Consider the following 21,788-nt stretch of genomic DNA (forward strand, 5'->3'; position numbering starts at 1 on the left):
TAGTAATTTATGTGCAAGCTATTCGTTAACATGTCATAGGAATTATTGGAGAAACACTATGCAGCAGAACGCGCAATAAATGCATATCAAAAGGGCATTCAACAACAGCTTGGCATCATGTGTGGTCTGATGCATACATTGGATGGCCGAAAAGAATGAAGTCAACCTTCACCTGCTGCTGATCACTCAAGCTATGCAGCCTATGAATTTCTGGAGGCCGAACCGCATTTAGACTATGGCGGAGATGACATGGCATCCCATGGCACTGAAGAGGTACCTGACACACCAATTCGACATCCATAAGTTATTGGTAACAGTATGGGGGACATTTATTACTACATGAATGTGTACATAATAACTCATATTATATTACCTTTCATTATGAATTAACTGTTGTTACTCCAAACTAACAGCTGATGAAGAAGTAGTTGTCTATGAACAGTTGCCTTTGCGTTCCATGGTTGTGGCCCCATCTGATAGGAGTGGGAGGCGACGAAGAGTGTGTCAGTTGGCTCCCAATCTATTGTCGTCATTCATAGTGCAGCCACAAACCCGCCAGTTTTCCATTAAGATGGACCTCAAACAAGCAGCTGCAATTGTTTTTTATGGGGACTTGGACCCGAGGTTTAACATAGCATATAATACTCCACTTTCAAATGTATTCACCTCCACATATTTGGTATTACCCTAACATTTATGGTTTTGTTGACAGTGAGGAACTTGTTTCAATGCATGACACGAGTTTAAGCAGAGGCAACCTTGCCTCTTTCCAAGGAGACAGTTGGATTGGCAATCATGTTAATATATCAATTTCTCCATTACTTTGCAATATTTTTAATTTAATATTCATGTAACATCTTGTCATTAGTCGCTCTGAATATTGCTTAAATATTAATCACTTCTTATCTTAGGTCGTGGATGCGTATTGTAGAATGTTTCAATTCAATGATGTATCAAGGACCAAACTCTTTCTTTCGCCATACATAGTTGTAATGGAGGCCTTTGATGGACACTACAATTCAATGATTTGTTGTTATAACATGTCAAGAAGTTTCCCTACCCTTTAAAACTTAAACTTTTTTCATATCATATGCAAGAAATGGTCATGCGTTCCAACGCCAAACATTTGACGCACGACACAACAATTGGCCGTTTTGAGCCATATTTGTATCACTTATATGTTTCATATCAGAATGTTAATGAGGTCAGCTTAAATGCATTGTTCGATGTTTCTACACTTGTCATCTCCTTCACCTAATGTATGTTGTAATACATTCTGAGTGGCATCATGCAGGTCTACTTACCGGTTCTTCTCAAAAACCATTGGACGCTTTATGTTTATGACTTGCATAACAAACAAATCCAGCTCTTGGATTCTCGACTAGGAAGGAGAAGGAGTTGTATGAGTAGGATACAACAAAATTTGGTAAAGTAGCTGCTAGTTCCGTAATCTTTGTTGCTTCCATTGTACCTAAGATGGGAAGTTTGAATGCATCTACATTCATTATTTAAGGCCAAGGTTGTTCTATGGCTTGTTGCCTACAAGAAACAAATGGTGGATGTAGACTTGAAGATGTTCCGCTTTGTCATGCCAAACGTACCATGTCAGCCAAATGAGTTAGTGTTTACTTTGCAGTCCGTAACTAGATTTAAATTTGATTGCAAGGCAATTTATGTATATTATAGTTGCCATGTCACGCCTAATAAATAATTACTTGTTACTTTGTGTGTTAGTAATGACTACGAAGTATTTGTTATGAAATTCATGGACAACTGGTCAAATGGAGGACTCTCGAAATCCATCAATGTGTTATGTCCATACACGATTTTAATATACCATGATTATATCAAAGTTGCATTCCATGGCCAAAATATTTAACATTTCCTAATATGCCTTTTAAACATTAATGAATGCAGGGCAAGATTAAGAAGTATAGATTGAAGATATTGGGGAGATTTTTGCTTTCATCACATAATGCACATCGACATCGCTTTCTCGTGGATTGAGGGACACTGTTAAATTGGCTATGCCAAAAATAGTTTCAATTGATTGTACATTATTTCGTCAAACCTAACTATTTTCAATGTATTGCATATATTACGACTTATATATAGAAGTTAGTGATGAATTCATAGCTAAGGTTAACAATAGTACAATTCATGTTTAAACCAAACAAGTTAAGCGTTGAAAAGCCATTGGCTTCAAAAGTATTCACAAATGAAATCGGGATTGATACTTCAAATGTATACATGGTACTCGCCCAGACCCCTTTCTCGGTACTCGCCCGGACCCTTTTCTGGTACTCGCTCGGACTCTTTTTTGATACTCACTCGGATTCTACCCCTTTCCCGGTACTTGCCCAAACCCTTCTCCGGTACTCGCCTGAACCCCTTTCTCGGTACTCGCCCGAACCCTTTTTTGGTACTCACCCGGACCCTTTTTCGGTACTCACCCGGATTCTACCCCTCTACCGGTACTCGCCTGGACCCTTCTTTGGTACTCGCCTGGACCCTTTTCCGGTACTTGCCCAGACTATTTTCCGGTACTCGCCCGAACCCTTCTCCGGTACTCGCCCGAACCCTTCTCCGGTACTCGCCCGGACCCCTTTCCCGGTACTCGCCCAAACCCTTCTTCAGTACTCGCCCGAACTTGATCCATTTTCCTTTAGTCTAATCCGACATTGTGTCCGGATCTCCTAATATTTTCAAGCATCATGTTCGGTTTCCTTTAGTCTTCTCTGGCATTATGTCCAGATTCCTTTAGCTTTCTCCGGCATTGTGCCTGGATCCTCTAGTCCATTCGGTCAGCATGACTCATTTCCCTTAGCCTTCTTTATTGTTGTGTGGGGATAAAATTGTTGGTCATTTGAATTCTTTACTAGAGTTCATTTCACTCATTCATTACGTGCACTTCACACTCGTGTTTCACTTGTTCATTCACTCTATTGAAGAGGGGCATATTTGTAGACCCTCAATTTTGTCTTTCGACACTTGCATTTATCTTAGGGGTGTCACAAGCACCCAATTTTTTCCGTATGGCACCGCTATGGCCTCATTTTGGGCTTAATCGATTTTTGAGCCTTGTGTAGGTTCATCTGCTATCCAATTTAGTAAAAGCGTTTGGTCCATTATGAAATGCCATCATGGTCAATTCCTTGGTTCATATCATTGCTACAGGTCAGGAGTTAGGGTCTCCACATTAGTTTATTTAAAACTCACTGAAGCCCATCCAAGTCGGGAGCACTCTATCTTGTTTAAGTCATTTCTCCCTCATCCGAGCTCGGAATTGCGCACCGTTTTTTTGTTGGATTCCTTAATTCTCAAGGGATATTCTGTCAAAATTTGAGAATTTTTTATAAACTAGATCAACCGGTTTGTTTTTGGTTTTCTTAGCACCATAGGCCTATTAAGATACATCTGGCCCGGTAGGTACACTCCTAAGTCACTTTGCATGTTTTTTTTTATCACTTGGACACCTCCTTGGTTTAGTTTCCACTTAGTTCACCTTGGCACTTTCCACTTAGGTCACCCATGTCACTTAGATATTTTTTGTGAGCTTAATTCTCTAAGATTAGTTTCTTGATTTATGAATTTTTGAGACTAGGTGAGTATTTAGCTTGATATTTCTTTATTATTTTATTTCGATTGCCTGAGATGAGTTTTCGATGTTTAATTGTATCAGCTTGATGTTCTATTTTTTTTTTTCATTTTTTTATTTTTTTATTTTTATTTTTTTGTGTTTTAGTTTAATATTTAGATTATTTTTATGTGGTGTGGTATTTATTTATTTTTCCTTCTTTATTTATTTATTCATCCACTTATTTATTTTCAGAAAATTGTAGGTGATTGGACATCTTATATTATTATTATTATTAGTACTAGTATTACTAGTTGTTTTTATTATTATCAATATTAATATTAATATTATTATTATCCTTATTATTATTATAATCATTATTATTATTTTTTTATCATTGTATTTGTTATTCTTATTATCATTATTATTTATTTATATTATGCTTTTACTATGTCATTTTATTTTCATTTTGTATAAAAGCTTTATTTACTTTAAGAAAAAAAAAGTAGAAAAGGAAAGTCAGTGGACTGCATGGGAAGGTAAAAAAAAAAAAAATGTTTTATGGAAAAATGAAAAATGAAAAATGGATACTTGGGAAGCTGGCAAAATGCATGGGAAGAGAGATTGTTTCTTTTGAAAAAAGAAAAGAAGAGTGAAAGACGAATATTGGAAAAGAGAAAAATGGAGGTTTCCGATGGGTCTTCTCGGCATGGGGAAGAGATGGAGATTTTTTCAAAAAGGGAGAGAAGACGTTTTGAGATGGGGTAGAAGAGTCTAGGGACTGGAAGAGAGAAAGGAGGAAGGAAAAAAAAAAAAAAAGGAGGAAGAGAAGATATGGGAGGTTTGAAGAAGATGAAAACTCACTAGTTTTGGGATTCTTGAGAAATATACGTCGGTCTACATCAACTTAGAGGTAAGTGACTCAGTGTGAAAATCTCTACTCTTTTCTACGTTTCTTTTATTTACTATTACTGATATTTGTTTGTATGATTGGGGTGGCCATTAGAGGTCACATGTTGTTGTTGATTTTGGATGTTTCATGGTTTCTTTACAGTGGAGATTTTTTCAAAAAGGGAGAGGAGATGTTTTCATCTTCCATACCCACCAAACCCACTTCTCTCTCTACCTCCTCCACTGTTCAGTCTTCATGAAACTCATCTCCCATACAGCCCACAACTCACCCATTGTGCAGCCCACACTACCACATACATCCCCTCACCCTACCATGACCACCCGTACAAGTCACACCTCATCCTCACACGCACCCATAGCTTCCGCACCCTCACCTACAGCCCACATACATAGCCTAAAGCCTCCACATGCAGCCCACATGCAGCTTAGAGTCACCCCATTGCCCATATGAAGCCCAAGGTTTCCAAACGGCCACCAAATGCAACCCACATATGGCTTAAAGCCACTCCACAGTCACATGAAGCTTAAGGTCTCCAAACAGCACCAAATACCTCTCACTACAATTCCTCCCCTACGTTCACCCCTCCCATTCAGTTCATATACCTCACATGCACAGCCCCATGCAACTTAACTTTTAAAATATCATTTCCCACATTTCCAATTTTCTACATGCAACTTAACTTTTAAAAAATCATTTCCTACATTTCCAATTTTCCACATGCAACTTAACTTTTAAAATATCATTTCCCATATTTCCAATTTTCCAAATTCCCAACTTAACATTTCCAAAATCTTCCAAAGTTTCCAAAAATTCGAAAAGATCCGGATTCATTATTAAAAAATTCCCATACCAAAGTTTCCGAAAATTCAAAAAAGTTCCGGATTCATTTTTTAAAAATTCCCATACCAAAGTTTCCGAAAATTCGAAAAGATTCGGATTCATTTAAAAAAAATTCCCATACCAAAGTTTCCAAAAATTCGAAAAAATTCCGGATTCATTTTTAAAAAACATTCTTGTACCAAAGTTTCCGAAAATTCAAAAAAATTCCAAATTCATTTTTTTTTTTAAATTCCTGTACCAAAGTTTCTGAAAATTCTAAAAAATTCCGGATTCATTTTTTAAAAAAATTCCCATATCTAAATTTCTAAAGTTTTGAAAATTCTGGATTGGTTTTTTTAGTGTCATTTCTAAAAAATTTCTAAAGTTTCGAAAATTCCGGATATGTTTTTTTAATATCATTTCCGAAAAATCTCTAAATTTTGGATTTATTTATTTAGCATCAATTTCTAAAGTTTTGAAAATTCCGGATTTCTTTTTTGTTAGTGTCATTTCCAAAAAATTTCTAAAGTTTCAAAAATTCTAGATTTGTTTTTTTAAGTGTCATTTCCGAAAAATCTCTAAAGTTTCGAAAATTTTGGATTTATTTATTTATTTTTTTAGTGTCAATTTCCAAAAGTTTCGAAAATTTCAGATTTATTTTTTTAGTGTCAATTTCGAAAATTTTCTAAAGTTTCAAAATTTTCAGATTTAATTTTTTTTTCTTGTGTCATTTTCCAAAAATTTCCAAAGGTTTCAAAAAGTGTCAATTTCCAAAAATTTCCAATGTTGCGAAAAGTCTGGATTCAATTTTTTAGTGTCATTTCCAAAAATTTCCAAAGTTTCCAAAATTCCAATTATTAGGGGATGAAGTTCAAGTGAGAAAGATGTTAGCCCTTAGCTGAAAACCAATGGAATAGGAGTAGCTAAATTTTTAACCACATAGTCCAGAGTCATGGCTGCGTTTGGTGGCCATTGGGTAGAGCCTAGAGATTACATATATATAGTTTGGTCATGGATGGAAATTTTAGTAAATTTGGAATTCGCCTATATTATGTGCTTATGCTTATTGACTAACCCTTTCTCGCAACGCATGACTAGGGACCTCAGGTACACAACTTTGTTTTGGTTATTAATTTCCTATGTGTACCGAATACCGACTAGAATTGCAAGTCTTTTCATTCATAATACCCATGGTGAAATTGCCTGATCTTCGACCCGTATGCTCCAATGTACCCAATTCACTAGTAGAGACCGGATTCCAGGCCTAAAGGGGTGCTACCTTGTATGGGGTACCTTCCTGATAGGTAACCTAATCCCTGGACCCAAAAATCTAGTTTTGCGGACCGTTTTTTCCTAAATGGAGTCATTGAGGGGTTTTTATTCTTATTTAATTTTCCCCATTTCAAAAATAAAAATAAAAAGTAAGTGGCGACTCCAAACGAAAATCGTTCCTGGTCGGGATGGATTTTCTAAAACTCGAAAACCACTTTTTATCCACAATCACCTCATTGCTTTAATTCGCGAGTCGCGCCAATCGATGGATTGGGGGAGGATCCACAAGGTCATAAATGAAAATCGACTTTGGATCGAGAGCTTTGGGCTCTAAATGGAAAAGAAATGACTTTGGGTCATAAATTAAAAAAAAACGACTCTAAGTTGAGAGCTCTGGGCTCTAAATAGAAAATAAATGACTCTGGGTCATAAATGAAAAAAACGACTTTAGGTCGAGCGCTCTGAGCTCTAAATTGAAAAGAAATGACTTTGGATCATAAATGAAATTCGACTCCAGGTGGAGAGCTCTGGGCTTTAAATGAAAAAGAAATTACTCTGGGTCATAAATGAAAATCGACTTTGGGTCGAGAGCTTTGGGTTGTAGATGGTAAAGAAATGGCTCTGTGTCATGAATGAAAATTCACTCTCGGTCGAGAGCTCTAGGCTTTAAATGGAAAAGAAATTTCTCTGCGTCATAATCGACTTTGGGTAGAGAGCTCCGAGCTCTAAATTGAAGAGAAATGGTTATGGATCATAATTGAAAATCGACTCTAGCTAAAGAGCTCTGGGATCTAAAAGGAAAAGATGTGACTCTAGGTCACAAATGAAAAATCGACTTTGGGTCGAGAGCTTTGGGCTCTAAATGGAAAAGAAATGACTCTCGGTCATAAATGAAAAATGACTTTGGGTCGAGAGCTCTAGGCTCTAAATGGAAAAGATGACTCTAGTTCATAAATGAAAAACCGCTCTAGATCAAGAGCTCTAGACTCTATAAGAAAAAAAAGTGACTCTGGGTCATAAATAAAAAATCGACTCTAGGTCGAGAAATCCAGGCTCTAAATGGAAAAGAAATGACTTTCATAAATGAAAATCAACTCTAGGTCGAGAGCTCTAGGCACTAAATGGAAAAGAAATGACTCTGGGTCATAAATAAAAATCGACTCTGGATCGAGAGATCTGGGCTCTAAATGGAAAAAAATGACTCTGGATCATAAATGAACAACGACTCTCGATCAAGGGATCTGGACTATAAATGGAAAAGAAATGACTATGGGTCATAAATGAAAATCAAATCTAAGTCGAGAGCTCTGGGCTATAAATGGAAAAGAAATGACTTCAAGTCATAAATGAAAAAAACTACTTTGGGTCGAGAGCTTTGGGTCGAGAGCTTTGGGCTCTAAATGGTAAAGAAATGACTCTTGATCATAAATGAAAATCGAATCTAGGTGGAGAACTCTAAGCTCTAAATGAAAAAGAAATTACTCTGGGTCTTAAATGAAAATCGACTCTGGGTCGAGAGCTCTGACTCTAATGGAAAAGAAATTACTCAGGGTCATAAATGAAAATTGACTATGGGTCGAGAGCTCTGGTCTCTAAATGGTAAAGAAATGATTTTGTGTCATGAATGAAAATTGACTCTAGGTCGAGAGCTCTGGGCTTTAAATGGAAAAGAAATGACTCTAGGTCATAAATGAAAATCGACTCTAGGTTGAGAGCTCTGGGTTCTAAATGGAAAACAAATGACTCTAGGTCATAAATGAAAATCGACTCTGGGTTGAAAGCTCTCACTTTAAATGGAAAAGAAATGACTCCAGGTCATGAATGAAAAACGACTCTGGGTCGAGAGTTCTGGCTCTAAATGGAAAAGAAATGACTATGGGTCTTAAATGAAAATCAACTCTGGGTTGAGAGCTCTGGGCTCTAAATGGAAAAGAAATGACTCTGGTTCATTAATATAAATCGAATTTGGGTCGAGAGCTCTAGGCTCTAAATGAAAAAGAAATTACTTTTGGGCATAAATGAAAATTGATTATGGGTCGAGACCTCCGAGCTCTAAATGGAAAAGAAATGACTCTATGTAATAAATGAAAATCGACTCTGGGTCGGGAGCTCTAAGCTTTAAATGGAAAAGAAATGACTCTAGGTCGGGAGCTTTGGGCTTTAAATGGAAAAGAAATGACTCTGGGTCATAAATGAAAAACGACTCTAGGTCGAGAGCTCTGGGCTCTAAATGGAAAAGATATGACTTCGGGTCGTAAATGAGAAAAACAACTCTAGGTCGAGAGCTCTAGGCTCTAAATGGAAAAAAAATGACTATGTGTCATAAATGAAAATCGACTCTAGGTCGAGAGCTCTAGCCTCTAAATTGAAAAGAAGTGATTCTTGGTCATAAATGAAAAATGACTCTAGGTCAAGAGCTTCGGGCTCTAAATGGAAAAGAAATTACTCTAGGTCATAAATGAAAATCGATTGTAGGTCAAGAGCTCTAGGCACTAAATGGAAAAGAAATGACTCTAGGTGATAAATGAAAATTAACTCTAGGTCGCGAGCTTTAGGCTTGAAATGGAAAAAAAAATGAAGACCAACTCGAAAGTGGATAGGAAGCAAATGGGCTCAAAGTTGAATGCTTAAAATGCTAAGGGTTAGACTAATAAACTTAGGAACAGAAATATGCCCCAGTATCCAGGGTGCTCGTACTGCTAAAACAACTAGTGAATCAAGCATCCGCTGAAATCATTGAGTCAGAAACTAATGCATCATGACAAACCTCTGAAAAATCTTAACTGAAAGAACTCTCTATGTCTCATAAGTTGCTCTGGCGACAAACCTCAAAATGTAAATCTTGGAGTGTGTATCGCAACTTATCTAAAAGCATATCTCAAAGTGCTAAAAAAATATTGCTCATCTGGATAACCTAATCCATAAGGTGATCAATGATGAAAGCAATCTATCTCATGAGCATCTGGCTAAAGGATCCACCTATGCTCCTCGAATGAAACCTGATGGGATCCATCTTTGTCTCAAAAAATCCATGTAGGGTGGTTCTGATACAATCAATCGTCGGAAGCCCCATACTAGTACTCAATCTAAAACCAAGCTGGTTGTTGTCCCAATCTCAAGGATACTCAAAGAAAATGGAGAAATATGACCTAATATAAGATCTAATGTCAAAGTCATGAGGTAAATAACCAACATTAATCATCCATCCTCATACCATTGTGCAAATAAAATCTTGACAAGGAAAGGGGGAATATGCCCCAATATGGATATCTAATACGAAACAAAGAATATGACATCATCAACCAAACATTTGTCATTGTCAATGAATCATCTACTAGCATCAATCAAACATCTTAATAATTAAGATCAAGGATAGCCACACAACCCAACCACGACTAAGGATCTCAGAAAAAGGGAAAATATGCCCCAATGTGGATATCTGGTGCATAACAAAGATTGAATCTAACATCATCAATCAACTATCCCCAGCTCAACAATAATCCACTAGTCCATCTTAGAAATACTCTGCAACTGGAACCTAGAATCATGAAAATGGTCAATGAGCTCAACAATGCTCCACTAGAACTAATGTCATCTCAACATACTCCATTAGGGATCTCCGATCGATGAAAATGCCCAGGCTCAAAGTAGGGGCTCATCTCAACCAAATGAAAGGGAAATATGCCCCAATATGATAGTTCAAATATCATCCATAATATGAAGCAATCATCTACATCCATCACTAAATCACCTCCAAACATAAAATAAACATCTCCTAAAAGAAGAAACAGGACGACGTCCATATGTTAACCAAATCCCAAACACCAACCTAAGTAGATGTTTTCAAAGATAGCATCTAATCTCATAGCCTCAAGGTGGTCTTAAGGCATGGGACATAACGTAGGCCAGGGTGATAAGGTAAAAGAAATGAAGGGAAACTAGGCTAAAATACCCAATGATTAAACCCATACCCTTGTGTACAAGATATAATGCATAGAAAAATCTCATGATCCATGGACCTAACGGTAACTAAACGAAATGTTGATGGTGGAACGAGAGAAAGGATAAGTAGTCAAACCATCAATGAAACATGTGAATGATTTGTAGAAGGTATCGAACTAGAAATGTGTATCAATATGTAGGAAATGGATAAAAGGTGGAATGAAGATTTGGAAAGAGGTGATGGGATACAAAATAAGGAAATGAGAAAGTGGAATGAATGATGAACAACCCATATCAGTACAATAAAGGAAATTCATATCACCAATGATGGAATGGTGGATAAGACAATGATTCGGAGACCCTAGTAAAAGGTCTTTCATCTCTCATACCTAATATATATCAACCATGATCCAAGAAGCATAGGATCTCATATAACTCTCACATGAACCCTTGACACTCCTAATGCATAACAAGAGTGGCTCAAGGAGTGGAAACTCATTTAAAAATCTCACAAGAACCCATAATGACAAATATACCTAATAAGCAGACCTCAAAAGGGACATAAGTGCCCAATGGAGCAAGATACTATACACAAACATATCATTGCGCTTTTTCTTTCTTTTCTTTTTAAATGTGCATGCTTTGATCATCGATAAATCAAACTCCAATGGGAAAGATACAAGGAGTGAACAAACTCTCTCAAATCACTGATGAATACATGAACCCCATCCTATGAGACAACCTCTCAAACTAAAATCTCTTAATCAATGCTAAATGATGGAATGAATGGAGTGATATGACTACCCTATTTGCACCAAGATGTGAAGAATCATCAACCCAGAGAAGAGGAGAGATAAGATGAAGCAAATAATGATAAAAACAAGAAAGACAATGAAAATGTGATGATAGTAAAATAGAACAATCGGGGTGATAAAGAGATGGTGATTCGCGTATGTAAATCCAGTCGGGTCATTTAATCAAAAACATTTATAAAACTTATGACCTCATACTAGTGTAGCAAAGCTACTATAGTATAGTTGCTCTAGGGTCGAACTCTAGGATGGGTTTTCATTCTACCAGTGATATACTCATGATTAGGAATTGAATTTAATGATTTCCTTTATAAAAAACTTAGAGTTTAAAAGAAAATAAAATTTGTTTTGAAAGTGTTTGAAACTAAATTAACATAAACTAATTAAAAATGGAAGAAAGAAAGTCTCCCGGAGCTCAGGATTGCTAGGATCAAGTTTAGAATGCAAAGTGGAAAATTCCGGATTTTTCTCCTCGCATTGGGGATTTAACCTATAGTTATTTCCCGAATCGGTATAGGTTTAACAATGAAGATTTAATCCATAAAAATCAATAGAAATGGTAGTCAAGGTCCATTAATGGCTTTAGACACTATGGGTCTTCACCTTGAACCACTTTCCAATGGCTCGTACATGATAACTAATGGACTGATATGGATCTAGCAATAAGCATCCACAAAGACCTGAAGCTTACCATGTATTGGCCATTCAAAGTGATTCTAAGGGATTTAAAGCAAAACTTTGGATTTAAAAGCCATTTATGAACTTCAACTACCTGAATTTAAAGCACGAGCGTTTTCCACCTTGCATCTGGACTTTTCACCTAGCTTCCATCACTCCAAGAAACCAAAAGTTTAGCCTCTCATCCACTGAGAAAACATCTTTGGCTTCCAAGAAAAAGAAAATAGTAAAGAGAAAAGGGAAAACGAGAGAGCTCTGTATATTTTTCTAAGTGTAAAACATAACACGCGTGATACCTCCAAGAGGTGATTTCCACCCCTTATATAGTTTTTACAAAAGCAAAGCTTGTGATTGGCTTGTTACAAGGAGAAGAAAGGAAATTACATCAAAAAATACAAAAGAAAATATCTAAAGTGGAGTCGGCAAAAACAGAGGAAAATTCGCACCACGCATGGGGTGTGTGAATTTTCGTACACCTAAGGGGGGTGTGCAAGTTTCGCACACCATTCGCACACCATTCGCACAGCTAAGGGGGTGTGCGAATTTCGCACACCATTCGCACACCATTCACACACCTGGAGCAGTTGTCTTCCGAAGGCCATATCTTCCTCGTTTCAGCTCCAAATCGTACACGGTTTGAAGCGTTGGATTCTTGACTTCCTGAGCTTTGAAATAGTATATAGTATGTAAAAAATGGACTTCGGGAAGTGCTCCAAAAGTGCCAAAGAATACTGCAGCTGCTGTCCTCTGTTTTCCTCCTTGCTTCTCTTTGCTTCTCTTTGGTTTTCTTTGCTTTTCTCCTTTGGATGGCTTGTCTTAATGATCTAAAAAGATGTCAAAAACACTTAAACTAGCCACAAATATGATTAGGAGTCATTTCTAGGTCTTTAACATGCCAATTGGAATAAAGATGAAGAATTACTACACAAAAGTGCTTAAAACATAATGACTTAAAGGTGTAAAATAGCACTTTTTGGGTAGTAATTAGATGGTAACAAGAATGAGAAGATAGGCCTATAAGTCTAAAGCTCATGAGACTTTCCTAGGAAAGCATGCCTATACACCAAAGGGTCCCAACCTAAGTTTCGAAATGGTAATCAAGGCTATAAGAAAGAAAGAAAAAGCTTTCATGTACCACATGAGGCTCAATGGGCTAGCAACGTATATAAATAGAGGTGATAAAGAGTAAGGCTAACCGAATTGATGACCACCCATCCTACGACCATGGTCTCAAATGTAATACTTCTTCTGCTGATCCACATTGGTAGGGTCTGAGAACTGGTCTCTATCTAGATATGTCAATCATATTTCCTCTCTAGGGTTAACTCTCTAAGGTCTCCTGGAATAGATGGATCTCCATGACCATAACTGGGTTAACATTGTCCTCAAACATATCATCAACATAAGTGGAATGCCCCAACATAAATAAACCGAATCTCTTCTAAACTCTCAACAATGAAGATCTCAATCATATCAAGAAAGTGAACTATCTCTGGTTAATCTATGCTAACCATCCAACTATCATCCAATATGTCCATCTCAGGCTCGTCATGAAGAAAACCATGTCAATCAAATCTCCCATCTTAGAGAAAAAACTAACATCCTCTATAAGAACTCTCATCTGATAAACTTTGACTCATTATCCACCAAACTCATCATAAGTATGATGTCACCCTCAACAATGTCATTGGCTACCTAGGTGGTGGGGGTGGGAGGCAATGAATCTCACGATATCTCATCCTGAACTGGAGGTTATCTATCTCACTGTCCATCAATCCTCTAGCTAAAACCTATTAATGCCTCCTGAATAGAGTCATAGTGACTGTAAGTCGATCAATTGTATCATGCTGAGGATCCATACCTGACTACTTTGAAACTCTAATCAATCTATCTCCAACTTTAATCTAAGAATTCGAATCCAAACTAAAATGAATAACACTCCTATAAGGTACAAAGACATGGAAAGAGAAATGACATGAAGGAAGCTTAGAAAGGATGGAAATGCACTAATCACAATGCTGAAAGGTGGCCCAACTGAAACTCAAACATGTACCAATCTCTAAGCACACCAAAAGGAGACCATGAAGAGGATAACTAAACCCAATTGTTGATTCGTGCCCAATTGGTGTCTCAGCTGATTTGTGTCCAGCTGGTGCTCCTTGATTGAGGGAGTAATCAACAAAATTTATAACCTATAACACCATATACTAGGGTAGCAAAGACAAAGCTACTATAGTATAGTGGCTCTAGGATCGTTCACTGGGAATGATTAACAAGCAATCAATGATACCAATTCCAAGTAAATTGGTCTTGTTTCATTTCAAGGTTAGATTAATAAGTAAAACACAAACTTTGATTGGTAAAGGTTTAGACTTAAACTAACTAACATAACAGAAGTTTGGAATAATTTAGGAAGAAAAGCATTCCTTGGAGATTTAGGTTCACTGAGGTGGTTCCTCATGCAAAAGACATGGCTTTGGTCAGATGGTTCATTTCCTCGCATTAGAGATTCAACATATAGTCAATTCTCTAACCGGTGATGTACAGAGACTCCTTCAATTAGATTTCACTTTAATTCTCTCACTGATGCACTTTGCAATGGTTTAAGCCTCTCACTAAGCCTCAACCATTCAAGGTGATCTTTAACCTTGGATTACCCGTCAAAAGCTCGTAAGAGATAACTAATGGATGCCTCCTAGGAGTCCAAAAGCTTACCAAGTGTTGGCTATTCTAGAAAATCCTACCCTGAAGTCACCTACCAGAGGCTCGCAAGGGGTAAACTAGTGCATTTCCATGGTTGGAAATCACTTGCCTTACCAAGTGTTGGCCCAGGTGACTCCAAGGTGTTTTAAGTTAACTAAAAACATAGAAATCACTAAAGGATTTCACTTCCTCTTCATTACTAGCTAAAACCACAAAGCTTTGCATTCTTGCACTTGGAACCTTCTCCGGCAACCTTAGCTCCAAGGAATTACAGATTTAGTTACTCATTCTCTGGGGAAAACTCCTCAGAGAATTCATAACTTAGTAAGAAATTGAAAATACAAAGTGAGAAGGTAAGGCAGTAGAAAGAAAAGACCTTTACTTGCTTACCCAAACTTTACAGAAGGAACTCCTCTCTGAGAACAGGCTCCCGAGAGGTATATATATAAACATAATATAAAACTAATTATTACATTGATATTTAGTCTTTTTACTAACTTAAAAGCTAAGGAATCATGTAATTGGAGGCTTACAAGGAGTATTTTGGGATTTAGACAACAAAAATCTAATGGAAAATATCTCCCAATGTTGATAGCAAATATCGGGAGGCTTCAGGAACCATTTCGCAGGGGAAAAATGGTGTCTGCGAGATTTTGCAGACACTCAAGAGGGCTGCGAAATAATTTCGCAACACCAAGCTATCTTCACTGGGCTGCGAAGTTGGCTTCCACCTTGAGGTTCCAAGCTTCCTTCTCGCGGCATAAATCGTGCATCGTCAGAAGGAGAAACACCTTACTGTATAAAAATGCTGCGAAATCACTTCGCAACAAAAGGGTGATTTCGCAACACTTTGCAAAATGCTTCCTGCAGCTCGGAGTGATTGGCTTGTAATGGCTGCAACTTCTTCGTTTCAACTCCGAATTGCACACCATTTGAAGCATTGGATTGTTGACTTCCTGAGCTTTGAAATGGTATATAGCATGCATCATTTGGACTTCAGAAAGTGCTCCAAAAGTGGCTGCTACGACTGTCATCAAGAATATGCTTTATGGCAGCTTCTCTTTGCTTTTTCTCCTTGCAATCCGGATTCACTCTTGGCAAATGACTTCTAAGCTTTGCCCAAGATTCCTCATAGCTCTCCTCAGTCTTGACTTGCTTTGGTGATCAAAATACTAACAAAAACACCAAAACTTGCACAAAGTGATTAAAATTGCTTTAAAGGATCCTTAACATGCCAATTGAGTTAAAAGGCCTAAACTACTACTCAAAAGTGTTTAAAAGGATTAATTATAGGCTATCAAATAGCACTTTTTGAGTAGTAATCACTCCCCCCAACCGACATATTGCTAGTCCCTTAGCAATATAGGAGAGAAAAATAAAAATAAAAACAAACTAATCTAAAATTTACAACATCATGCTGAAAGGAAATAATTCTCAAGTGGCATGATGATCTAATTCTCACATGAATCACTAAAGAAATACAAACCCAAATCTCAACAAGAGTCATAACACCTATGCTGAACACTGTCAATCAAGGGAGTGCATTATGCAAACTGAAGTTTTAAAATCATTTCCACTTTCTAAGAATCAAACTTTAGTCTTCCACACAAATCTATGTGTATTGGTTCCTTAGCTTCCGAGAATAATATGCTAAACTAGTCTCACCCCCCAACCTATCTCTTTTCAACACTTTAGCAATAATCTGACCATAATCAATAAGAAAAGAACGCACCTTTCTTTTTTTTCTTTTTTTTTCTTTTTTTTTTTTCTTTTTTTTTCAAGGTAGCTTTATGGGGTACTCTTTCTGACTTGTCCATGTAATGGGGGTCCATCGATGACTCCCAACCAATTAAGGTTTAGGGCACCAAGCTTTAAGGATCTTTCAACCACTAACTCCTCGGATTTTTCCCCGGACTTTTAAGAATGAATTTCTAATACCCAAGCATCTACCATATGCTAACTTTACCTATTCACCTTTATAACGAGCATTGAGGTCGGTGTCTCCCAACCAATTAAGGCTTAGGGCACCAGGCTTTAAAGATTTTCACCATATGCCCCTCAGACCTTGCTCGGGTTTCAAGGCAAGCAAACAACTTTCTTTATTTCAAAGGCTCATTGGCCTTTTGCAGGGTGTTTCAATTTTTATCAAATGAGGTCAAATATACCAAGTCCCAAAATTATCCTAAGTCAAGAGGGAAATAGTTTTTCATCTTATAATCGGAATCTAATGTGCACAGTGTGTGGATAGCTTAAAGTGGAAGAACTCAATTCAATTTTAGTAGAAGTTTCAACAATTGAACCACTTTAGTAAGCATAATCCATACTCTAAGTCAAGTGAAAAACAACAGTTCAATTTCTCTTGGTTTAATTTGAAAATTTTTCCTCAAAATTCATGGAGAATAGAGTAACAAGAGTAAAAAGTAAAAACTACAACTAATTAACCAATATAATTGCAATACCAAAAAGATTTAGACTACTTCCTTCCTCATACCCCCCAACCGAACTGAGCATTGTCCTCAATGTGATTTGAGTGACTGTAATAAAAGGGAGGAAGTGGTACCTCCTTGCTGAAATCAAATTCGAATATTGATTGGGGAAAACCACATGTTTCAAAAAGAATAGAATTTGTGAGAAAAGGAAATAAGAATAACTTAATGCTAACTTTTAACACGAAATATTCAACTTGTATTACTTTAAATTCATTTGATTACAATGCAAAAGACAAGTAATATAAGGAATCCCAAATATAGTACCAAAATACTAGGATTTCTTTTCAACTAAAAAAATGAAAAACATAAAAATATTAGATATAAAATATAGTCTGATGAGTGGGGTGGTGGTGTTAGGCAGAAGGATCTGCCTCCTCAGTAGGTGCATCAGCTGGGGCTTGGGGCTCTGGAGGATGAGACTCTGAAGGATGAGGGTGTGGCTCTGCTGGTGTATCAGTGGAGGGCTCTACAGCTTGTGGCAGATCGAAATGGACTTGGAACTGCCTTAAGATGGCAGCTTGTTGAGCCTGAGAGGCTAACATCTGCTCTTGGCATGTTCTGATGGCTGCCATCTCCTGAGCAAGATTGCTCTGAGAAGCTGTAAGAGTCTCCAAAGCACGGCACAACTCTCAATATTCAGATATAGGAATGGCCATCCTCGGCTCAACTGATGTGGATGGCTGAGATGAAGCAGGCGCAGCTGGTGGAGCTCTAGGAATGGCAGGAGCAGCAACTGTTATACCCTCAGGTACACGTCTTGGGGAGGCTTTCCTTGCAGCTGGTTGAGGCTGCCCAGGCTGATCAACTTTGTAGGCCGTCATATTATTCCATTTATTAAGAGTGAATGGCTCACGGCATATTCGCTTTCTCTCCAGCTGAGGCTCAGAGGGGTATCCCAGATGCTCCAAAATTTGGCATAACAGCCTTGGGAAGAGGAGGGGAATGCAATCTGCTCTCTGAAGCTTCTTCTTGTGAACCTTCTCTTCAAAATAGAGAAGGGCTGCCATGATCAGATGATGAGGCCCAAAGAAGAATCCTTCTGACATCTTGTACAGAGCTTCCAGGAGAACTCCCCTTCTTTGGGTCCAATGCTGCAATGGATAGATATTATGGCGCAAAAAGGCATCAATCAAAAACATAACTGGAGGAAGCTCCCCCCTCAGCAGATGTGATCGATTTGCAGCTCCTCTCTAAAGGGTGCACACCATCTCTAGCTCAGTAGGATTTGCCCAAGCTCTAAAATTATCGAATTGGGTTGGCTCAAAAGGAATTTGCAGGGCTTCAGCAATATGTCGTGCTCCCAATATACCATGTCTCCCATCGATTGTGAAATGAATCAAGGTTGGATTTCTGACCTCTTTGGTTGTCATGGACTGGTAGAAATCTGTGGCTATCCGGGGATAGAAAAAGTCTCTTGGAGCTAGCAGTTGCTCCATATGATACCTCCTCAGCAGCTAGAATGATTGGGCAAGCTCTGGCCTCACTCTAAATGCTGCTAAGTCGAAGCAAAGCTCGGAATGAAATGCCCGAGTTCGATAATCCAAGTTTCCCTCAATTGGGGGCTGAGGTAGCATTGGCCTCCTAATTACTTCTTCTAGAGCTGGTTCAGCTTGAATTTGGTGCTCGGGAAGCGGCGCTTGAGGCTCCTGAGATTTTTCTTGCGGCGCCGGAGATGGTACCGGCGATGGAACTGGCAGGGGACTCGGCGAAGGAACCGGAGACGGCACTGGAGTTTGAACCGGTGATGGAATTGGGGAAGGCTCTGGAGATTGCTCAGTCAAATCGATGGGTTCTGAGCTCTCCACCCTAGGTTTCTTCTGCAACGGCCGACCGCCTGACCTGGTAAGGTATCGTCTTGCCAGCGGCTTTGGTGGCGCGGGCTTCACCGGAGGTGGAATTGGTCTCGACGGCGAAGGCTCTGGAGCAAAACCTGGACTTGGCTCCTTTCGCAGACTCTTCTTACGGTTCGAAGGAGATGAAGACTTAGCCCCTTGTGTTCGCGCCATTTTGGGCTATCAAACCTTGGCCGGCGTTGCTGATCGGAGAAGGTGACCGGAGGCTCGGACGGCGTGGCTGGTTGAAGAAGACGAACAGGCTGCGAGAATGGTGCTTTGATTTTTAAAACCCTTTTCGCAGCTCAAATGACCGGTATAAATAGGAAAAACGGAAGCCTAAGGGTCAGTTTAAGTTTTGCAACAAAACGCCAATTTCGCAGCAAAATGTCATTTTCGCAGCAACTTCGCAGTGGGTTTCGCAGCTGCGAATTTGATGTTACTGTGCTGCGAAGTGGCACTCGTGTGCCAAAACCACTTTCGCAATTGCGAAATACCCTACGGAATGGAACTTTTGGTGCGAAATCACGCTTTTCCACTTCGCAATGCGTTTCGCAGCTGCGAAATGAATGCTACTGTACTGCGAAGTGGCACTCGTGTGCCAAATTCACTTTCGTAGCTACAAAACACACTCGCAGAAACTTCTACAGTGTTGCGGAATGGTTTGGCAACAAAATGCTCATTTCGCAAAAGTTTCCTTCACTCTGCAAAATTTCGCAGAGCTCTGTTTTTCCTCTGTTTTTGCTCTGTTTCGGCTCCAATTTCGCCCCGATTTTTTTCTTTCAATCTCCTTGAAATTTCTTCCACCTGGGATCATTTAAAACGATTAAAACACACCTAAAAACATGATTTAAGATCAAAAACTAAGATCAAAAGTATGGAAACAACTTGAAAATTTACAAAATTTACAAAAATTTTGGACTGTGGTAAAACCACATCCAGCAAACCCTTTTTCACTTAGGCTTTTTGAGGCTTAAGGAGGTTGATCTCCTTCTTTTCTGATTTGAATGGCTCCATGAATGGCTTGAGACGATATCCATTGACTTTAAAGCTATCCTTGCCATTGGAATTCAATAATTCCACCACTCCATTGGACCATACTCGGTGAATAATGAACGGGCCAATCCACCTTGACTTAAGCTTCCCAGGAAAGATATGGAGTCTTGTGTCATACATCAAAACTCTTTGCCCTTCCTGAAATTCCTTGTTGGAGATAAGTTGATCATGCCACTTCTTCATCCTCTGTTTTGCAACTTTGGAATTGATATAAGCATTATTTCTTAATTCCTCCATCTCATTAAGGTTAGAAATCTCTTTTCTCCTGCCTTAATCAAGTCCATGTTCAGCTTCTTTATTGCCCACCAAGCTTTGTATTCAACTTCCACAGGGAGATGGCATGCTTTGCCATAGACAAGACGATAGGGAGACATCCCAAGAATAGTCTTATAAGCTGTTCTATATGCCCACAATGAATCATGAAGCCTAATAGACCAATCTTTTCTGTTGAAATTCACCACTTTCATCAAGATGTTCTTTATTTCCCTGTTAGCTAGCTCAACTTGCCCGGAAGTCTGAGGATGATAAGGTGTGGCCACCTTATGCTTCACTCCATACTTGGATAACAGAGCTTCAAAAGGTTTGTTGCAAAAATGAGCACCTCCATCACTGATTATGGCTTTGGGCACCCCAAATCTTGAGAAAATGTTCTCTTTAAGAAACTTGAGAACCACCCTGTGATCATTTTGTTTACAGGGGATTGCCTCAACCCATTTAGAAACATAATCTACCCCCACCAAGATGTAAGAATTACCAAAAGACATTGGGAAAGGTCCCATGAAGTCAATGCCCCATACATCAAATAACTCAACTATCAGAATGAGGTTCATAGGCATTTGATTTCTTTTTGTTAGCTTTCCAAGCCTTTGGCATCTATTACAATTCCTACACATGATGTGGGCATCTTTGAAAAGAGATGACTAAGTAAACCCTGATTGCAATACCTTCATGGCTGTTTTCTGAGAGGCAAAGTGGCCTCCACATGCATTCTCATGACAATGAGATAGAATCCCTTGCTGCTCATCTTCAGGGATACACTTCCTAATAATCTGATCTGCACAATACTTAAAGAGAAAGGGCTCTTCCCAATAATAAGCATGAATTTTGGCAAAGAAGTGCTTCCTGTCCTATGCATTCCACTCACTTGGAATTTCACCAGTTACTAAATAATTAGCAATATGAGCATACCAAGGAGTTTTCACTAGGAACATGAGTGATTCTTCAGGAAAATCATCATTGATAGGCAAGGGATGGGAATTATGTGCTATAACTAACCTTGACAAGTGGTCAGCTACTACATTCTCCACTCCTTTCTTATCTTTGATTTGAAGATCGAACTCTTGTAACAAAAGAATCCATCTAATCAACCTTGCTTTTGCGTCTTGCTTTGTCAATAAATACTTCAAGGCTGAATGGTCAGTAAAGATAATGATGAAAGACCCCACTAAATAAGCTCGAAATTTGTCCAAAGCAAATACCACAGCTAACAATTCTTTCTCTGTAGTTGTGTAGTTCCTTTGAGCTTCATTTAGTGTTTTACTTGCATAGTAAATCACATAGGGCTTCCCATCTTCTCTTTGGCCAAGCACAGCTCCTATAGCAAAGTCACTGGCATCACACATCAGTTCAAAAGGTAATTGCCAGTTAGGGGCTCTCACTATTGGAGTTGTTGTTAAAAATTTCTTCAGTTGATCA

The 21,788-nt window shown here is 38.4% G+C and overlaps 1 protein-coding gene across 1 annotated transcript; it reads right to left on the minus strand.

Annotated features, from left to right (window-relative positions):
* Nucleotides 1-115: 115 nt before the first annotated feature.
* Nucleotides 116-19,211, minus strand: LOC104877732 (vegetative cell wall protein gp1-like). Its single transcript, XM_010646527.1, has 2 exons — nucleotides 18,885-19,211; nucleotides 116-277 (listed from the first exon to the last, which is right to left on the minus strand). Exons 1-2 carry the CDS (start codon nucleotides 19,209-19,211, stop codon nucleotides 116-118), a joined length of 489 nt encoding a protein of 162 aa, XP_010644829.1.
* Nucleotides 19,212-21,788: the final 2,577 nt, after the last annotated feature.

This window comes from Vitis vinifera, chromosome 19 (genome assembly GCF_030704535.1).
Source record: "Vitis vinifera cultivar Pinot Noir 40024 chromosome 19, ASM3070453v1".
Taxonomy (NCBI): Eukaryota; Viridiplantae; Streptophyta; class Magnoliopsida; order Vitales; family Vitaceae; genus Vitis; species Vitis vinifera.